Consider the following 17,167-nt stretch of genomic DNA (forward strand, 5'->3'; position numbering starts at 1 on the left):
ACTATCAGATCTTGTTCGGAGCAAGATCATCTCACGAAGCCTGTGATTTTCCATCTTTAAGGTTGGCTTTGCATCTTCCCACACCTACTCATAATCTGTTAAGCGGTTTACAGATGTTAAAATAGTGATGGGCCGAGTGAATGATTTTACTCGAGTGGACTCGAGTTTGACTTCACTCGAGTCCACTCGATTATTATTTTGTTCCTTGGAGGGATGGATTCATCTACAAATTAATAAAACTAGGACTTCCCAGACAGATTGTCAGAATTACCAAATCTTACATGGAAGGCAGAACGTTCCAAGTTTTATACAAAAAATCAAAATCGAATAGGTATGTGGCCGAGGCGGGAGTCGTCCAAGCTGGAGGGATGGACTCATCTACAAATTAATAAAACTTGGACTTCCCAGACAGATTGTCAAAATTACTAAATCTTACATGGAAGGCAGAACGTTCCAAGTTTTATACAAAAAATCAAAATCGAATAGGTATGTGGCCGAGGCGGGAGTCGTCCAAGCCATAACTCATCCATAACTTGTATTGGGGTCAAAAAGGAAAAATTAAAATGTCTGACGAACTATCTGACCACTTCTCCATCCTAAAAGGAGTCAGACAAGGCTGCATCATTTCTCCTCTATTATTCAATATACCTATTTATGCTGAACAAATAATGAAAGAAACCCTAGAAAACGAATCCTGCGGAATTAAACTAAATGACAGCCTAATAGAAACCTCAGATACGCAGATTCATCATCAGATTTTCATATTATCATCAAATGATAATATGAAAATAAACATCAAAAAGTCGAAATACCTATATGCACATCAGTAAAAAGGAAATAAAGAGACTTGGTAAACTTGATATAGATGATTGGAGTTTAGAAGAAGTTGGTAATTACAAATATCTTGGCTCTGAAATAACGAATGATGGCAAAAACCTATATGCACATCAGTAAAAAGGAAATAAAGATACTTGGTAAACTTGATATAGATGATTGGAGTTTAGAAGAAGTTGGTAATTACAAATATCTTGGCTCTGAAATAACGAATGATGGCAAATGCGAAGAAGAAATATTGAAGAGAATCGCAATAGCAAAGAACTGTTTCTGGAAACATAAAGACATCATGCGCAGAAACATTTCCATCAAAACCAGACTGTGTATCCTCAAAACCTACGTCTTTTCCATTCTTACGTATGGTTGCGAAGCTTGGACCATAAGCACAATTCTGAGCAAGAAAATAACAACTTTTGAAAAATGGTGCTATAGGAGGATTTCAAAAGTGAAGTGGATTGACAAAATCAACAATCAAACAATCTTGAGAAGAGTAGGAAAATCAAAGTTTGAATTGATAGATACCATCAAGGATAGAAAGCTGAGGTATGCAGGGCATGTGCTGAGGCGATCCAGTGGAACCCCCCTGTTCAACATCTTGGATGGTATAATACCTGGACAGAGAAAGCGAAGAAGACCAAGAAGAGCTTGGGAAGACGACATCCTGGAATGGCTGGGGCTGGGAAACCACATGGGTTTCAGTGACCATTACAAAAGGACTAGAATGGAAAATGTCGAGACCAAACGTCAAAGATCAACATTATTTTGTTTTTCCAATGTGTCGTTTGTCTTGATTGCGTTGTTAAATGCTACTATCCCAAGAAGAGTTTGGGAAGACGACATCCTGGAATGGCTGGGGCTGGGAAACCACATGGGTTTCAGTGACCATTACAAAAGGACTAGAATGGAAAATGTCAGGTAACAATAAAATATATACAGGAAGAAAAGAATATTATAGTATAAGTGTCACGGTGTGGTAATGTCATAAACGAATCGAAACAAAAATAATGGTAACGAGCGGGGTTGAACCCGGTTGGTACCTGCATAGATAAACGAGAATCGCACACAGGACAGCTTAACAAAGTAAATGATAAAAGCATGGATAATTATTATTATTATTATTATTTTTAATTTATTTATTTATTTATTTTTATATTATATACTCGAATTATGGGGACGGTTCCAAATTTGTAACTCCTGGCAGGATGGGAAGTTTCTGCCGGTACCTGCGACCGACCTTGTACTTTTCGTACTTGCCAATTTGTGACATGATGGTGTTGTGCATGTGTTTGGTGCGATCGGCAAATTTGTGTATAATGTTTTCGTGGAATGATTTGAGTGGTAGTATGTCTGATGATTGGTGGTTTGTGTTGGTTTTGCGTTCTGGGTAGTGTATTGTCCTGAGTGTTTTGTTCTGTATGCGTTGTAGTGTAGTGTGATGTGTTGTGGCAGCTGCATGCCAGGCTGAGGGGGCGTAAGATATGACTGGTCTAACTATAGACTTGTAGAGTAGTGTTTTGAGCTTGATGTTTAGTTTGCTCTTGTTGTGTATGAGTCGATGTATTTTTGCTAAACCAATGCGTGCTTTGGTGGACATGTAGTGAGTGTTTTTTTGCCATGTGAGCCTCGAGTCTAGATAAGTCCCCAGGTATTTTACGTTTTTTGTCCAGTTTATTCCTTGACCCTGGAAGGTAAGTGTATGTATGTGCTTCATCTTTCGGTTGTATGTGAAGACTATCCCTTGGGTTTTTCCGCTGTTTATCTTGATTTTCCACTTTGAGAAGAATTCGCTCATGGAGTCTAGGTCTTTTTGCATTAACCTGATCTCCTTTTTACCGGTGAAGTTCCCTGTTCTATACAGGGCGGTGTCGTCGGCGTATAAGCCCTTTTTTATCATTTTTGTTTCTGGCATGTCGTGGATGAAGGCGTTGAAGAGAAGGGGACCCAGGATACTCCCTTGGACGACTCCCGCCTCGGCCACATACCTATTCGATTTTGATTTTTTGTATAAAACTTGGAACGTTCTGCCTTCCATGTAAGATTTAGTAATTTTGACAATCTGTCTGGGAAGTCCAAGTTTTATTAATTTGTAGATGAGTCCATCCCTCCAGACCCTGTCAAAGGCCTTCTCCACGTCGAGGAGGATCATAACGGTGGATTTGTGGCGGTTACATCCTTGTGTAAATCCAGTGGCGATGTCTTGGGTGATTTTAGTCAACTGGTGGACGGTTGAGTGTTGCTTCTTGAACCCACATTGCTCATCCTGGGTTATTTGAATGCCGGTTTCCTCGATCCTTTTTTGGATGACCTTTTCGTAGAGTTTTGACAGGATAGGGAGGAGGCTGATTGGTCTGTAGCTAAGGGGGTCGTCTTTGGGTTTGCCAGGTTTCTCGATTGGCACAATGTTGGCGTTCTTCCAGATGTTGGGGAAATAGCATCTATCTATGGATGAATTGATGATGTCTACCAAATTGACCAAGATGTTGTTTGGGAGTTTTTTCAGTATTATACCCTGGATCCCATCCTCTCCAGGAGCCTTCTTGTTGCCAAATGTTTTAATGAGCTTTTTAATCTCTGAGGGTGTGGTGAAGTTGATTTCATCTTCCGGGTTGAGAGTAGCGTTGAGTGTATCGTGGATTGTGTTTATGACTTCTTTCTCCAGTTCAGTGTTGTGTAGGTTAGTGTTGCCCCTGTAGTTATCCCTGTACGTTGATGCCAGTATGTTTGAGATGTCATTGTCTTCTGTGTGTTTGATATTGTTTTGTGTGAGGTGATTTATGTGTGTCTTCTTTCTAGTGAACTTGTTTAGGTTTTTCCAAAGTGTGTTATCTTTTGTATCTAATCGTTTTATTTCTTCTGTTAGAGCAGCTTCCCTCAGACGTTGGATTTCAAACTGAATCCTCTTTGATAATTTGTTTTTCATTTTCCTGTACTGGGAAACCACATGGAATTGAAAGAACTAGCAGCAGACAGAGACGCATTCAGAGCTGCGGTCACATCAGTTTTGGCCACCAACGTTCACGTTGACGCCCATGAATGAATGAATAATATGTAGGTACCTACAAAGTTTGTTTTATCAACAAACAATGCAGTTCGAAATTCCCTCTTCAACGATACCAAAAACATATATTCGAAAATTGGATAATACAATCTCAGCCATTAAAACGTAGTAGGAAAATATGATTTTTCATCATAACCGATTTTACAACCAAAATTAGCTTCTTCTTGTTAACTGAACTCTTTAACGTTATTTGACGAACTCACTTTTCTCGGAAACTTCGGCCTATAAAAACCATGTTTGTGACCCAAATTTCGTAATACTATACCCACACTTAGATATTATAATTGTGTGGTCTATAAGATGGAAAATGCAATTTTCAGAAAATTCCAGCCCAAGAAAATAGTGAAGGACTACGAGAACAACCTGCGTCGTATGACCACGTCACTTAGTGACTACCAGGGGCGTTACGGCTACCCCAAGTCCTGGCCTATGGAGCTATCGGAGTACGAGTTGGTGATTGAGTCAGAGGCCGGGCCTCTCATGGTGTCCCCCACTGGTCAGTTTATCGTACCTGCCTCCTGCCCTCCGTCACTGCTGGTCAATTTCATTTCCGATCATTTGGATCAGGCGAAGGAATTACTCACGTTGTATGAAAAGTAAGTTGAATATTGAAGGGTTTGTCTTTCTGAAAGTAGTTTGCTTAACACGAATTTACGTCACTGTAAAACTGTTGGTCGGTTTCACCAATAGTTTTTCAGCCTCTAGAAGGCCTCTTAAGCTAACAGCCTGTTAAGATATATAGTATTGTTAGTACCTATTGTTACAAATTAAAAGATTTGTCAATGTCAAAGCAACCTCCGTGGCCGAGTGGGTATCACACTAGGCTTGCACGCAGGAGGCCCGGGTTCGATTCCCGGTGGGACCGAGGTTTCTATCCACAAAAGTTGTGAAAAAGCTCTGCTTTAACACAAAGAATTCGATATTTGATTTTTTTGATTAGATTTGTCAAGGAACATAATATGGACTCTTTTCTGCCTTCTCTTCCTATAGCGCTTACAAGGCAGACGCGCCACCAACCAAGCTAACTAGGCTGGCTATCATCTATTTTAATGACATAAGTTTAATAACTTTTTTTTTAGGTTAGTTAGCAAAGTTAGTAACAATAAATACTCACACAACACTATGTTTTTTTTTCCAGAACATTAAGGCAAATACATTTTTTTTGGTGGCCCTGAAAAGGGCCGTTTTAAGGAGAAGGTAGAGAGAGATGAGAAGATTCTTAGGCGCGTTCTCCACGGATTCGGCGGGCCAGTTGGAACTACAGATGCCGATGCATCGTACCCCTATAAAATATGTTTCACATTGTTACACTGCATGAAATTTACTTTCTTCCTTCAGATAGGTACGATAATAATTATGATGTAAACCTACACTACCTACTGCATTTCTATAGAGAGATTTTACAACCAAAATTAGCTTCTTCTTGTTAACTGAACTCTTTAACGTTATTTGACGAACTCACTTTTCTCGGAAACTTATTTTAGTCGTTGAAGAAGCCTCACCGTTTCAATTATTGTCACGCAACGTAAGGTAGCAGTCTAGCAGTGCAAAAACTCCCTATTATTACAAAAGCAGATAGGGAGGGGAGTTATTGTTACTTGCATCTGTGGGGTCGAAATTGATGCTTCAAGGCTACTTGAAGTTGCTACTGCTCTGGGACGGTTTTATTTCGATGCCCCATATTATCATCTTTTTTTTTTAAAAAAAAAAGAGGATTAACAGAGGAAACTGTAACTGCTAGGGTCTTATCGTCCCGAAATTGAAGAGAGAAGGAAGACAGGATAGGAGGAAAGCCAGCCGTTCCGTCACGCAACATAAGGTAGCAGTCTAGCAGTGCAAAAACTCCCTATTATTACAAAAGCAGATAGGGAGGGGAGTTATTGTTACTTGCATCTGTGGGGTCATGGCCGGTTTCTTTGTGCTACCTACAGATGCCGATGCATCGTACCCCTATAAAATATGTTTTACATTGTTACACTGCATGAAATTTACTTTCTTCCTTCAGATAGGTACGATAATAATTATGATGTAAACCTACACTACCTACTGCATTTCTCTAGATGATGAATTTTTTTACAGCAGTGAACAATTTCATCATTTCAGGCAGTCAATGAGACATCTTTGAAAACTCTGAGTTCTGTGCTGGAACATCTGGTCAATGGCAGACCCCCTCCCCCTCCCACCACCTTAGTCTTCTATCTCCGGTCCAAGTCCAAAATAGTCAGTAGGGGTAAGTTAGATACTTATATCTAAAACAACTGGAATGCCTCTGGATCAAAAGTCTGAAAGTGCCAAAGATTGAGGACTTTAAGAAAGACTTTTTAAGGTGGAAAATCATATAAACTTATTACAAATAAGCTCTTAGGTCAGTGTTCACTTTACCAACTGATTGGCCCATCTTCAAATCCCAACAAACTCTCACCATTCTTCCACCTCCTTCTGCTGCCCCTAATGCACATGCTTGCTGCTCTACTTATGGCAAATGATAATCTTGCTCTCAGCCATGCCCTTGAAAAAGGCCTTATTCCACTTTTCACTTGGTCGAATCCCACGAACTTTCACAAAAGATGACATTTGAGGAGCAAAGACACCACAGATGTTACTAGAGGTGTGAAGGTTGCATGACGCGCTTCACATGCGCTTGTGCACTTCCTCATTTTTATTTTCCTTATCCTATAGGAAGGAAAGTAATGTAATCGGGTCAAATTTTCGATGGTCAATTTTTAGTGTCAAAACACGTTTTGAGGTCCCTGGAGCCTAAATCCATTGGTCCGTGTGTGTGTCTGTCTGTAAACAAAATATCTCGAGAACGGTAAGAGCTAGAGACTTGAAATTCGGTATCCGAACCCGCGGCCTAGCGCTTACAAGGCAGACGCGCCACCAACCAAGCTAACTAGGCTGGCTATCATCTATTTTAATGATATAAGTTTAATAACTTTTTTTCTTTTTTAGGTTAGTTAGCAAAGTTAGTAACAATACCCACACAACAGACAACACTTTGTTTTTTTCCAGAACATTAAGGCAAATACATTTTTTTGGTGGCCCTGAAAAGGGCCGTTTTAAGGAGAAGGTAGAGAGATGAGAAGATTCTTAGGCGCGTTCTCCACGGATTCGGCGGGCCAGTTGGATGTCCTTGGGCATGATGGTCACTCGCTTGGCGTGGATGGCGCACAGGTTCGTGTCCTCGAACAGACCCACCAGGTAGGCCTCGCTAGCCTCCTGCAGGGCCATCACGGCCGAGCTCTGGAAGCGCAGGTCGGTCTTGAAGTCCTGGGCGATCTCACGCACCAATGAGAGGACCTGTGTCACTCTATGGGTCTGTACCCATCTATGAGAGGCGTCCCTCTCCGGGCCTGTGCCCGCTTTATAGACCTGTGTCTCTCTATTCTTTTCTGTATTAGGGGTTTCCCCCAGACGGTCTCCAACTACCCCTTACAACCGTCCCTTTCCTCCGAGTTGCCTGTAACCCTGTGGTTACCTCCAACTGTTGTAACCCTGTGGTTACCTGTAACTGATGTAACCCTGTGGTTACCTGACTGACTGTAGCCCTGTGGCTTGTTACTGACTGACTATATCCCTGTGGCTATGACTCCTGTAGTCATCTCTTGTACTTCGCGTGCACGTGTTGTGTGTGTACGCGACATGTACATGTGGGGACATCAAATTTGATTTTCCATAATTATTATCTTCATACATGGAGCATTTAGTGTGCCGCGATGGCAAAAAGTTGAGAACCACTGAGTTTAAGAAACCGTCATGTGTAGGGTTCACGTTCTATTGGCTCAACCAGGGGCCAATGGGAACGCTTAACACACGTTGATTCGCTCTGAACTGTTGAAAAAGTTTGACAATAGAGAACAATTTGATCATCCTGGCTAGCGGCACGTTGTTATCAGTTGAGAGCAAAAAGCGCGAATTGAGCATCATAATCTCATTTCTCACTTGATTTCCGGAGCAGTACCAATCCAACAAATCTACACAATGTCAGGCAGAGGCAAAGGAGGCAAAGCAAAGACCAAGTCCAAGACTCGCTCATCCCGTGCCGGACTTCAGTTCCCCGTCGGAAGAATCCACCGTCTGCTGCGCAAGGGCAACTACGCCGAGCGCGTCGGAGCCGGCGCTCCCGTGTACTTGGCCGCCGTCATGGAGTATCTGGCCGCTGAAGTTCTCGAGTTGGCCGGCAACGCCGCCCGTGACAACAAGAAGACCCGTATCATCCCCCGTCACCTGCAGCTGGCCATCCGTAACGACGAAGAGCTGAACAAGCTCCTTTCCGGCGTCACCATCGCCCAGGGAGGAGTTCTGCCCAACATCCAGGCCGTGCTCTTGCCCAAGAAGACCGAAAAGAAAGCCTAAGCGCCTTCCTCCTCAGCTTTTCATCCTACTTAAAACGGCCCTTTTCAGGGCCACCAAATTATTCGCTTTCTGGTTGACAGTTGACATCAACCTTGTTCCTCTTAATGTAAACCCTCTGTCCTACTACTTTTTTAAAAAAGGTTTTCAATACTACCTCTACGAGTATACTGTCATAGTATTAGTATCGTTTTTAATGTACAGGTTTATGAACTAAAAGAAATGGACTTGCTTGGAGTTTAAAAAGAAAAATCCCTTGTGATAAAATCTGTCGAGTTTTTCGTAACTAGATAAGTACATACCGAATAATGATCTTGATTAATCTAGACTAGTTACTTTACGTGTCCTGTGAAACCAAACGTCAAAGATCAACATTTTGTTTTTCCAATATGCCATTTGTCTTGATTGCGGTGTTAAATGCTACTATCAGATCTTGTTCGGAGCAAGATCATCTCACGGGTACTACTTTTTTTAAAAAAGGTTTTCAATACTACCTCTACGAGTATACTGTCATGGTATCGTTTTTAATGTACAGGTTTATGAACTAAAAGAAATGGACTTGGTTGGAGTTTAAAAAAAATCCCTTGTGATAAAATCTGTCGAGTTTTTCGTTACTAGATAAGTACATACCTAATAATGATCTTGATTAATCTAGCCTTAGTTACTTTACGTGTCCTGTGAGACCAAACGTCAAAGATCAACATTATTTTGTTTTTCCAATGTGTCGTTTGTCTTGATTGCGTTGTTAAATGCTACTATCAGATCTTGTTCGGAGCAAGATCATCTCACGAAGCCTGTGATTTTCTATCTTTAAGGTTGGCTTTGCATCTTCCCACATCTACTCGTAATCTGTTAAGCGGTTTACAGATGTTAAAAGAAAGATCTCGTCTGCGGGAATCTCCATGATCTGCTCGACACGTGGAGTGACCTTTTTGTTCCAGAGTGCTATGTTCTTTTCCTCGAATGTTGTAGTTCATCTCTTGGATGTGTTTGAGGAAACTTTTCCTGGATTTAAGTCGATCCAGGACGGATCTTAGTGGGTGTCTTGAATCGGTCGTCTTCTTGTCCTATCAGGACTGTTAAAGATGAACAAATCTTCCTACTGAAATATGTAACTTGGGTATCACAATACTTCCAAGATATTCAAAACGCACATGAATGAACACAAAAAATCGGGAGAGAATTTCATATTTCATATGAAGTAATAGTAAAACACCTACCTACATACTTGGATACTTGAGAAATTTTCAAAGTAAACAACTAATCATCCAATATTCAAATCCATAATGGGATCTGATTATCATCTGGTGTGAGAAAACTTTGTGTCTTTCTACACCTACTGCCTCGTAAGCGTTAGGTTGCGGCTTCGTTTCCCGACCGAGCGCACTTTATCCTAAAGAAATAAGGTTCGTTCTGGAAACGGCTGGCATTTTCTTATCCCGTCCTTCTTCGCACAATTGTTAACATGGTGAATTGACCAGCCGAGGAACAACATCTCCAGTGGAAAACAAGTTCATGGCATTCACCCTGCTTTGTGTCGAGATGTTAGTAGTTTTCGTAGTCAAATTATTTGTCAATTTGTTGACTTCGGTGACAAGCTACCCGCCCTCTGACATTAACCTCGGCCAGCAGCGCGCGATTGCCCAGACGGTCACCCATCCGGATAGCAACCATACGCAGCGTTGCTTAACTTCTGTGTCATGTTTATTTGGCTTGTTTCTAGACTCTCAAGTCATGTTTTAGTATTAACTATTATTAGAAGAGTTTACCGTCACAGTATCTTTGGTAAGTTTTTTGGTGACGTAGGTTTTACCCTCCATTCGATGACAAGCTACCCGCCCTCTGACATTAACCTCACCCATCAGCGCGCGATTGCCCAGACGGTCACCCATCCGGATAGCAACCATACGCAGCGTTGCTTAACTTCTGTGTCATGTTTATTTGGCTTGTGTTGAACTGCAGCAAACTTTCGTGATATACGGGTAAGTTCACTTGGTTCTGCTCTTCAATAAATCAAAAGTATAAGTATTGATTTCTTCAAGTATTATTGTAGGTAGGTATCTCTCTATATTAAGGAGCGCTATAGCGCTCCGCCCCGCCAAGTCAAGAAAGTTTGACCGCGCTACTAGAGATATTATACGCGATCTAGTATTTGGTAGCTATTTTTTGTTTCACTTTATTGTATCTTTGTATGTAACGTAAGTGGGTATACCATTTTATTTTACCTATTGTCTATGTCTACCATGTTTTTTCGCCGTGAAATTAAATACATAAGTTGCTATTACGAGTATTATTTTTGATGCCAATAAAGCTGTTATTTTCTGAAATTCTTACATTGAAAAAGTTTTCTTTCCCACTATCCCTATTCTATTTTCAGTTTGACAAATTTCTTCAACTGATTCTTACATTGAAAAAGTTTTCTTTCCCACTATCCCTATTCTATTTTCAGTTTGACAAATTTGTTCAACTTCGCGGCTTTCCCTTCGAATGGGCTTTTTTGAATTGCACGTAGGTACCTACGCTATAAAATCCGCTTCACATCAATCCACAAATACCAGCGTGCAAGTTACGTGAAAAATCAGAAATACCAGCGTGCATGTTACGTGTAAGTTTTATTATCACCAAGGTAGTGCAAGTTTTATAACAACGTGCAAGTTTTATAACCAAATGCAAACCTGTGATCATTATAGAAGTTCACAGTAACCCGTGCAAGTACTGTGATCCGCAATTTAATGATACTTTTCACTGTCTCAGTACTGAGTACCATTGTCAGATACTCTGCACTCTGCAGTATTGTTATATCCGTGGACCGAACCAGTACTAATCAGTTTGGCATCCTATACTCTCGCGAGTTTTAAGTCGTGCTTTGTGTTTCTGCTCATCCTGGGAAGCTTCATGAGGTAAGAGACTTGGAATTTTAATTTATTTATTGAAAATAAAATTGCCTTGTATTCAACTTATTAAATATTGCCCTGTATGGAAGGGGCATTCAACTCACTGAAACATGCGTGATAAAAATGAAGAATTCATATGAATCGATTCAGCTGGTAAAACTGTGTAAAGGTACCTGAGATTTCAATAAAATTGTTTATAGGTGATGTTGTATCGCACACCAACAACTAGGGTAGGTAGGTAGGCAACAACCTGTTAAATATTGCCTTCTATTCAACTTATTAAATATTGCCCTGTATGGAAGGGGCATTCAACTCACTGAAACATGCGTGATAAAAATGAAGAATTCATATGAATCCTCGCAGGACAATGTGTGTAACAATCGAAGAATAGATGAGCTTGTTACATGTGTAACAATGTTACAATTAGGTCCCTAACTATTGAAAATATTAAATATTGCTCTGTATCGAAGGGGCATTCAACCCACTGATTCCTAAAGAAACATGCATGATAACAATGAAGAATTCATATGAATCCTCGCAGGACAATGTGTGTAACAATCGAAGAATAGATGAGCTTGTTACATGTGTAACAATGTTGTTTCATGTGTAACAATGTTACAATTGTTAACATGGTGAATTGACCAGCCGAGGAACAACATCTTCAGTGGAAAACAAGTTCATGGCATTCACCCTGCTTTGTGTCGAGATATTAGTAGTTTTCGTAGTCAACTTATTTGTCAATTTGTTGACACCTTGTCAAATTACTTGTCAATTTGTTGACAAGTAATTTGACTGCTTTACCGGGAATCGAACCGGGTCACAAAAAATCTTAATGCTCTTTTTTTCTTTAAAACATATCTATTCGAATAGAGGCAGGTATACGTAATAGGTACTTTTCATTCACTTCTAAAAAAATCAGCCAACTCCCTACAAAAAAAAAAAATCTACCTTTTATCACACAAATCTTTTCAAATTTATCTCCGGATGATCAAATTAAAATTCCAAGTCTCTTACCTCATGAAGCTTCCCAGGATGAGCAGAAACACAAAGCACGACTTAAAACTCGCGAGAGTATAGATGCCAAACTGATTAGTACTGGTTCGGTCCACGGATATAACAATACTGCAGAGTATCTGACAATGGTACTCAGTACTCAGACAGTGAAAAGTATCATTAAATTGCGGATCACAGTACTTGCACGGGTTACTGTGAACTTCTACAATGATCACAGGTTTGCACTAGGTTATAAAACTTGCACGTTGTTATAAAACTGGTGATAAAACTTACACGTAACTTGCACGCTGGTATTTCTGATTTTTCACGTAACTTGCACGCTGGTTTTTGTGATTGATGTGAAGCGGATTTTATAGCGTAGGTACCTAGGTACGTGCAATTCAAAAAAGCCCATTCGAAGGGAAAGCCGCGAAGGTGTTCTGTTGATTCGAGCGTACATTATGTTGTGGACCATCATGCATGACCCTCAACATTATTCATGACCGGTCTAGAAGGAAGAGAGTTTACTTACCAACTTACCATATTTACTTACTACTTATTAGGTATATTCAGTTATATCAGTACTGAGTACCATTGACTTACCAACTTACCATATTTACTTACTACTTATTAGGTATATTCAGTTATATCCTACTTTTTTTATGATATCTATATTGTGTTCTTTTTCTTCGCCTTTTCCCGTGTACAGACGGGGTCGGCGTTTTTCGTCAGCCTCTCAATCCGCCCTAACCAGGGTGATTACTTTGGGCTGTTCTATATCTTGGGGCTTGGGCTGTCTGGGCTGTCTATATCTATAGGTATTTAATTTAATACCTTATATCTACCTTCGACTACCTTTTTCAATACTGTCAGCTTAAAGTCGGCTAAGACTATAAAGTCCTATAGTGGCGATTGTTATCTCGATATAACGAAAAATTGATATTACGAAAACTTCGATATAACGAAATATTGGGCATTTCCCTTCGACTTCGTTATATCGAGGGTCGACTGTAGGTACTAGGATAGAAAAGTACCTAGTAAGTCCACTGCATGTAAAGGGACTCTTTAACACCCCTTTCTTCAAATATTCCAGACAATGGGCAGCGAAGAACTGCAAAGAGGCGCGAGAGAAGCTGAATCGAACCAAGCCAGTTAGAGAGCTGGTTGAGAAGTTACGGCTGGAATTATGCCAGCTCCTGGAGTTGAAGGGGATCAAGTGGGACTGTGGCTGGGACATATCACATTTCAAAGGCTGTCTGGTTAGCTTCCAAACCCTGTGTGAACACCATAGGCGAGACATGGAATCCTTAAAAGGTTGGTGTGCTGATTGTAATGTGTTTTGGGTGTTAAATGTGTTTTCAAGTTTTTTTATCAAGTTCGGATAAACCGGTCGGGAACACCTACATACTTGATACTTGAGAAATTTTCAAAGTAAACAACTAATCATCCAATATTCAAATCCATAATGGGATCTGATTATCATCTGGTGTGAGAAAACTTAGTGATGGGCCGAGTGAATGATTTTACTCGAGTGGACTCGAGTTTGACTTCACTCGAGTGCACTCGATTATTATTTTGTTCCACATCTAAAACAACTGGGATGCCTCTGGATCAAAAGTCTGAAAGTGCCAAAGATTCTGGGACTTTAAGAAAGACTTTTTAAGGTGGAAAATCATATAAACTTATTACAAACAAGCTCGTAGGTCAGTGTTCATTTTACCAACTGATTGGCCCATCTTCAAATCCCAACAAACCCTCACCATTCTTCCACCTCCTTCTGCTGCCCCTAATGCACATGTTTGCTGCTCTACTTACGGCAAATGATAATCTTGCTCTCAGCCATGCCCTTGAAAAAGGCCTTCATCCACTTTTCACTTAGTCGAATCCCAAGAACTTTCACAAAAGATGACATCTGAGGAGCAAAGACACCATCAACAGATGTTACTAGAGGTGTGAAGGTTGCATGGCGCGGTTCACATGCGCTTGTGCACTTCCTCATTTTTACTTTCCTTATCCTATAGGAAGGAAAGTAATGAAATCGGGTCAAATTTTCGATGGTCAATTTTTAGTGTCAAAACACGTTTTGAGGTCCCTAGAGCCTAAATCCGAAGTTTCAGCCATTGGTCCGTGTGTGTGTCTGTGTGTCTGTCAGAGATCATGTTGGTGGCCCTCAAAAGGGCCGTTTTAAGAAGAGTTGGTCTACTGGTTCGAGACAGTTGGTGGTGCTTAACCGCCGAAACCCAAACCCTGTGTGAACACCATAGGCGAGACATGGAATCCTTGAAAGGTTGGTGTGCTGATTGTAATGTGTTTTGGGTGTTAAATGTGTTTTCAAGTTTTTCATCTAGTTCGGATAAACCGGTCGGGAGCGAAACAGGCAGACAGGCGGACCGACGGACAGATAGTCAAACAAACCAACAAACGTACATACAGGCGGACAGACAAACGGACAAACAAACTAAATAAAAAATCTTTGAGCTCAAAGTTAGAATTTCTTTTCTTTGAATAAACGGACAGACAGTCAAACAAACCAACTAACGTACATACAGGCGGACAGACAAACGGACAAACAAACTAAATAAAAAATCTTTGAGCTCAAAGTTAGAATTTCTTTTCTTCGAATAACTCTTACAAATTTTCTTCTTGTTCTGGTTTTGTTGAAATGATTTATCCCTTGCTATATGCTATATATTACCAGTCGATTTCACTTACATTTCTATTTAACCCTTTTTTGGCGGATCTCACCAATATTTTTCAGTCCCTAGAAGGTCTGTTAATCTAACAGCTTGTCAAGTTCCATTTGATTTGTATGGGATTAACAGAGCTGTTGACGGACAGACAGTCAAACAAACCAACTAACGTACATACAGGCGGACAGACAAACAGACAAACAAACTAAAAAAAATCTTTCAGCTCAAAGTTAGAATTTTTCTTTGAATAACTCTTACAAATTTTCTTCTTGTTCTGGTTTTGTTGAAATGATTTATCCCTTTCTATATGCTATATATTACCAGTCGATTTCACTTACACTTCCATTTAACCCTTTTTTGGCGGATTTCACCAATATTTTTCAGTCCCTAGAAGGTCTGTTAATCTAACAGCTTGTCAAGTTCCATTTGATTTGTATGGGATTAACAGAGCTGTTCAGCTAACAGGCTGTTAGCTGTTAGGGGCTAAAAAGAAGGTTGGTGAAATCCACCATTTGTTGATTTCCTTTACACTTTAACCCATGCTGTGTCCGCAGGTCGGTACCTGGTGTTTGGTAACAAATCTAACAGGCTGTTAGGGGCTGAAACGAAGGTTGGTGAAATCCACCATTTGTTGATTTACTTTACACTTTAACCCATGCTGTGTCCGCAGGTCGGTACCTGGTGTTTGGTAACACAACAGGTGAGTCGTGTTGGATGGTACCATAGTACTCAACAGTGGCGAAGTTCGGCACAACGGGCTAATTTAACCCTTGCTATACTCCCTAGTTGATTTACCATACACTTTAACCCATGCTGTGTCCGCAGGTCGGTACCTGGTGTTTGGTAACACAACAGGTGTCGTGTTGGATGGTACCATAGTACTCAACAGTGGTGAAGTTCGTCACAACGGGTTAATTTAACCCTTGCTATACTCCCTAGTTGATTTACCATACACTTTAACCCATGCTGTGTCCGCAGGTCGGTACCTGGTGTTTGGTAACTATGTAGCTGTCAAATGTGACAAGGATGCGACACGAAACTTTTGGTTAAGACCAAAATATACACGGTGCTTTTGACACATCCACCAAAATGAGCTAGTACAAGAGAACTTCCAATCTTCCATTCGTGTTTGTAGGTATTAAATTTTATCCCAGTTTTATAACGCCCCCGTTTGGCAAGTAAAAGATCCCGGGTTCGATGCCCTCCATCGACAAAAATTGCACTCAGAGGTATTTCGCTTGTAAATATGCATGTATTGCAAATTTCAACGGGTCACTTTCTGGTGCTCTTTGACCTGTTGATCCAACAACTATTGTAACTCTTCTCGCAGTGGTCCAGACTCTGTTCTGATAAACAGGAGGGCGTGGGTTCAATCCCATCCGAAGATTGGGGTTTTGTCCTCAATATAATTTGAACAACACAGTAATAACACTATCCTGCTGGAGTAAATGGAATTTTCAGTCCCTTTCGTGTAGTGTAAATAATAATTTGCACTTACTAAGTACTTTCCTTGTCCGTATGTCCGTGAGATTACATGCTAGGTATGTAGCTAAGTAGGTGTTGATAGGTATCTGTAATAGGTACAGACCTATCTTAGATAGGTTACCTGCAGAAAAAACAACCTAATAAGAAGGTAATGTAGGTATTAACACCTACAATCTTCACAAACAGAAAAAAAGAATAAAAAAATATGAACTAAAAAGAAAAGAAGAAAAAAATGGAATAACAATGAAATTGGCCGAATCATTCAAAAAATAATATTGCTAGATGAAAGATACATAGATATAGGTACATGAGATACCTATAGGTACCTATCTAATGTGCTAGAAATGAAATACGTGCATGAAATGTAAAAAAAAAGAGAAGAAGATGAAGAAGAAAAAGAAAAAAAGTAACAATAGTTTTTTTTTTTTTGCTTCTACATTCAGAAAACCAGTTTACAGCGTTCTCTACCACCTAACCCTTAGAGCTCTATTATTATGTGGTCAAAGCGACTTAGGTCTCCCAGACTTCCTAGAGTGTGAGACGTCTGTATCACTCTCATCTCTCAAAGGTATGGATTTGGAGACTACGCGCTAGTAAAAGTGGCGCGACTACGCTTCAATGTGCGACAGGCCTCAGTTTTTGGTCCGCAAACATTTTAGATTGGACACCCCTCTCTCAAAGGAAGTTATAAATCGCTAAGATGAGACATCCTATGCTAATCCTCTCTTCTTAACCAACCACAACACTGATTCTGCTAGTCTGCCACACTGTGCTCTGTATTGTTCAAGTATAGTTATAGTTCAAGTATAGTTATAGTTCATGTATAGTTATAGTTCTGTGAGGATGAACTTACAATGAAC

At 40.3% G+C, this 17,167-nt stretch overlaps 3 protein-coding genes across 3 annotated transcripts; 2 read left to right on the plus strand and 1 right to left on the minus strand.

Moving 5' to 3' along the window:
• Positions 1–6,980: 6,980 nt before the first annotated feature.
• On the minus strand, positions 6,981–7,588 carry LOC103514552 (histone H3-like). Its single transcript, XM_008479450.1, has 2 exons — positions 7,459–7,588; positions 6,981–7,284 (listed from the first exon to the last, which is right to left on the minus strand). The coding sequence occupies exons 1-2, from the start codon at positions 7,586–7,588 to the stop codon at positions 6,983–6,985; spliced, it is 432 nt and encodes a 143-aa protein (XP_008477672.1). The 3' UTR covers positions 6,981–6,982.
• Positions 7,589–7,777: 189 nt separating this feature from the next.
• Positions 7,778–8,281, plus strand: LOC103514550 (histone H2A-like). Its single transcript, XM_008479447.2, has one exon. It carries the CDS (start codon positions 7,874–7,876, stop codon positions 8,246–8,248), a length of 375 nt encoding a protein of 124 aa, XP_008477669.1. The 5' UTR covers positions 7,778–7,873; the 3' UTR covers positions 8,249–8,281.
• A 3,372-nt stretch (positions 8,282–11,653) lies between these two features.
• LOC113469643 lies at positions 11,654–15,757 on the plus strand. Its single transcript, XM_026827494.1, has 4 exons — positions 11,654–11,725; positions 12,171–12,370; positions 13,154–13,446; positions 15,648–15,757. Exons 1-4 carry the CDS (start codon positions 11,654–11,656, stop codon positions 15,740–15,742), a joined length of 660 nt encoding a protein of 219 aa, XP_026683295.1. The 3' UTR covers positions 15,743–15,757.
• The last annotated feature ends 1,410 nt before the right edge of the window (positions 15,758–17,167 follow it).

The sequence above is a fragment of the Diaphorina citri genome, unplaced genomic scaffold (genome assembly GCF_000475195.1).
Source record: "Diaphorina citri unplaced genomic scaffold, Diaci psyllid genome assembly version 1.1 scaffold1167, whole genome shotgun sequence".
Taxonomy (NCBI): Eukaryota; Metazoa; Arthropoda; class Insecta; order Hemiptera; family Psyllidae; genus Diaphorina; species Diaphorina citri.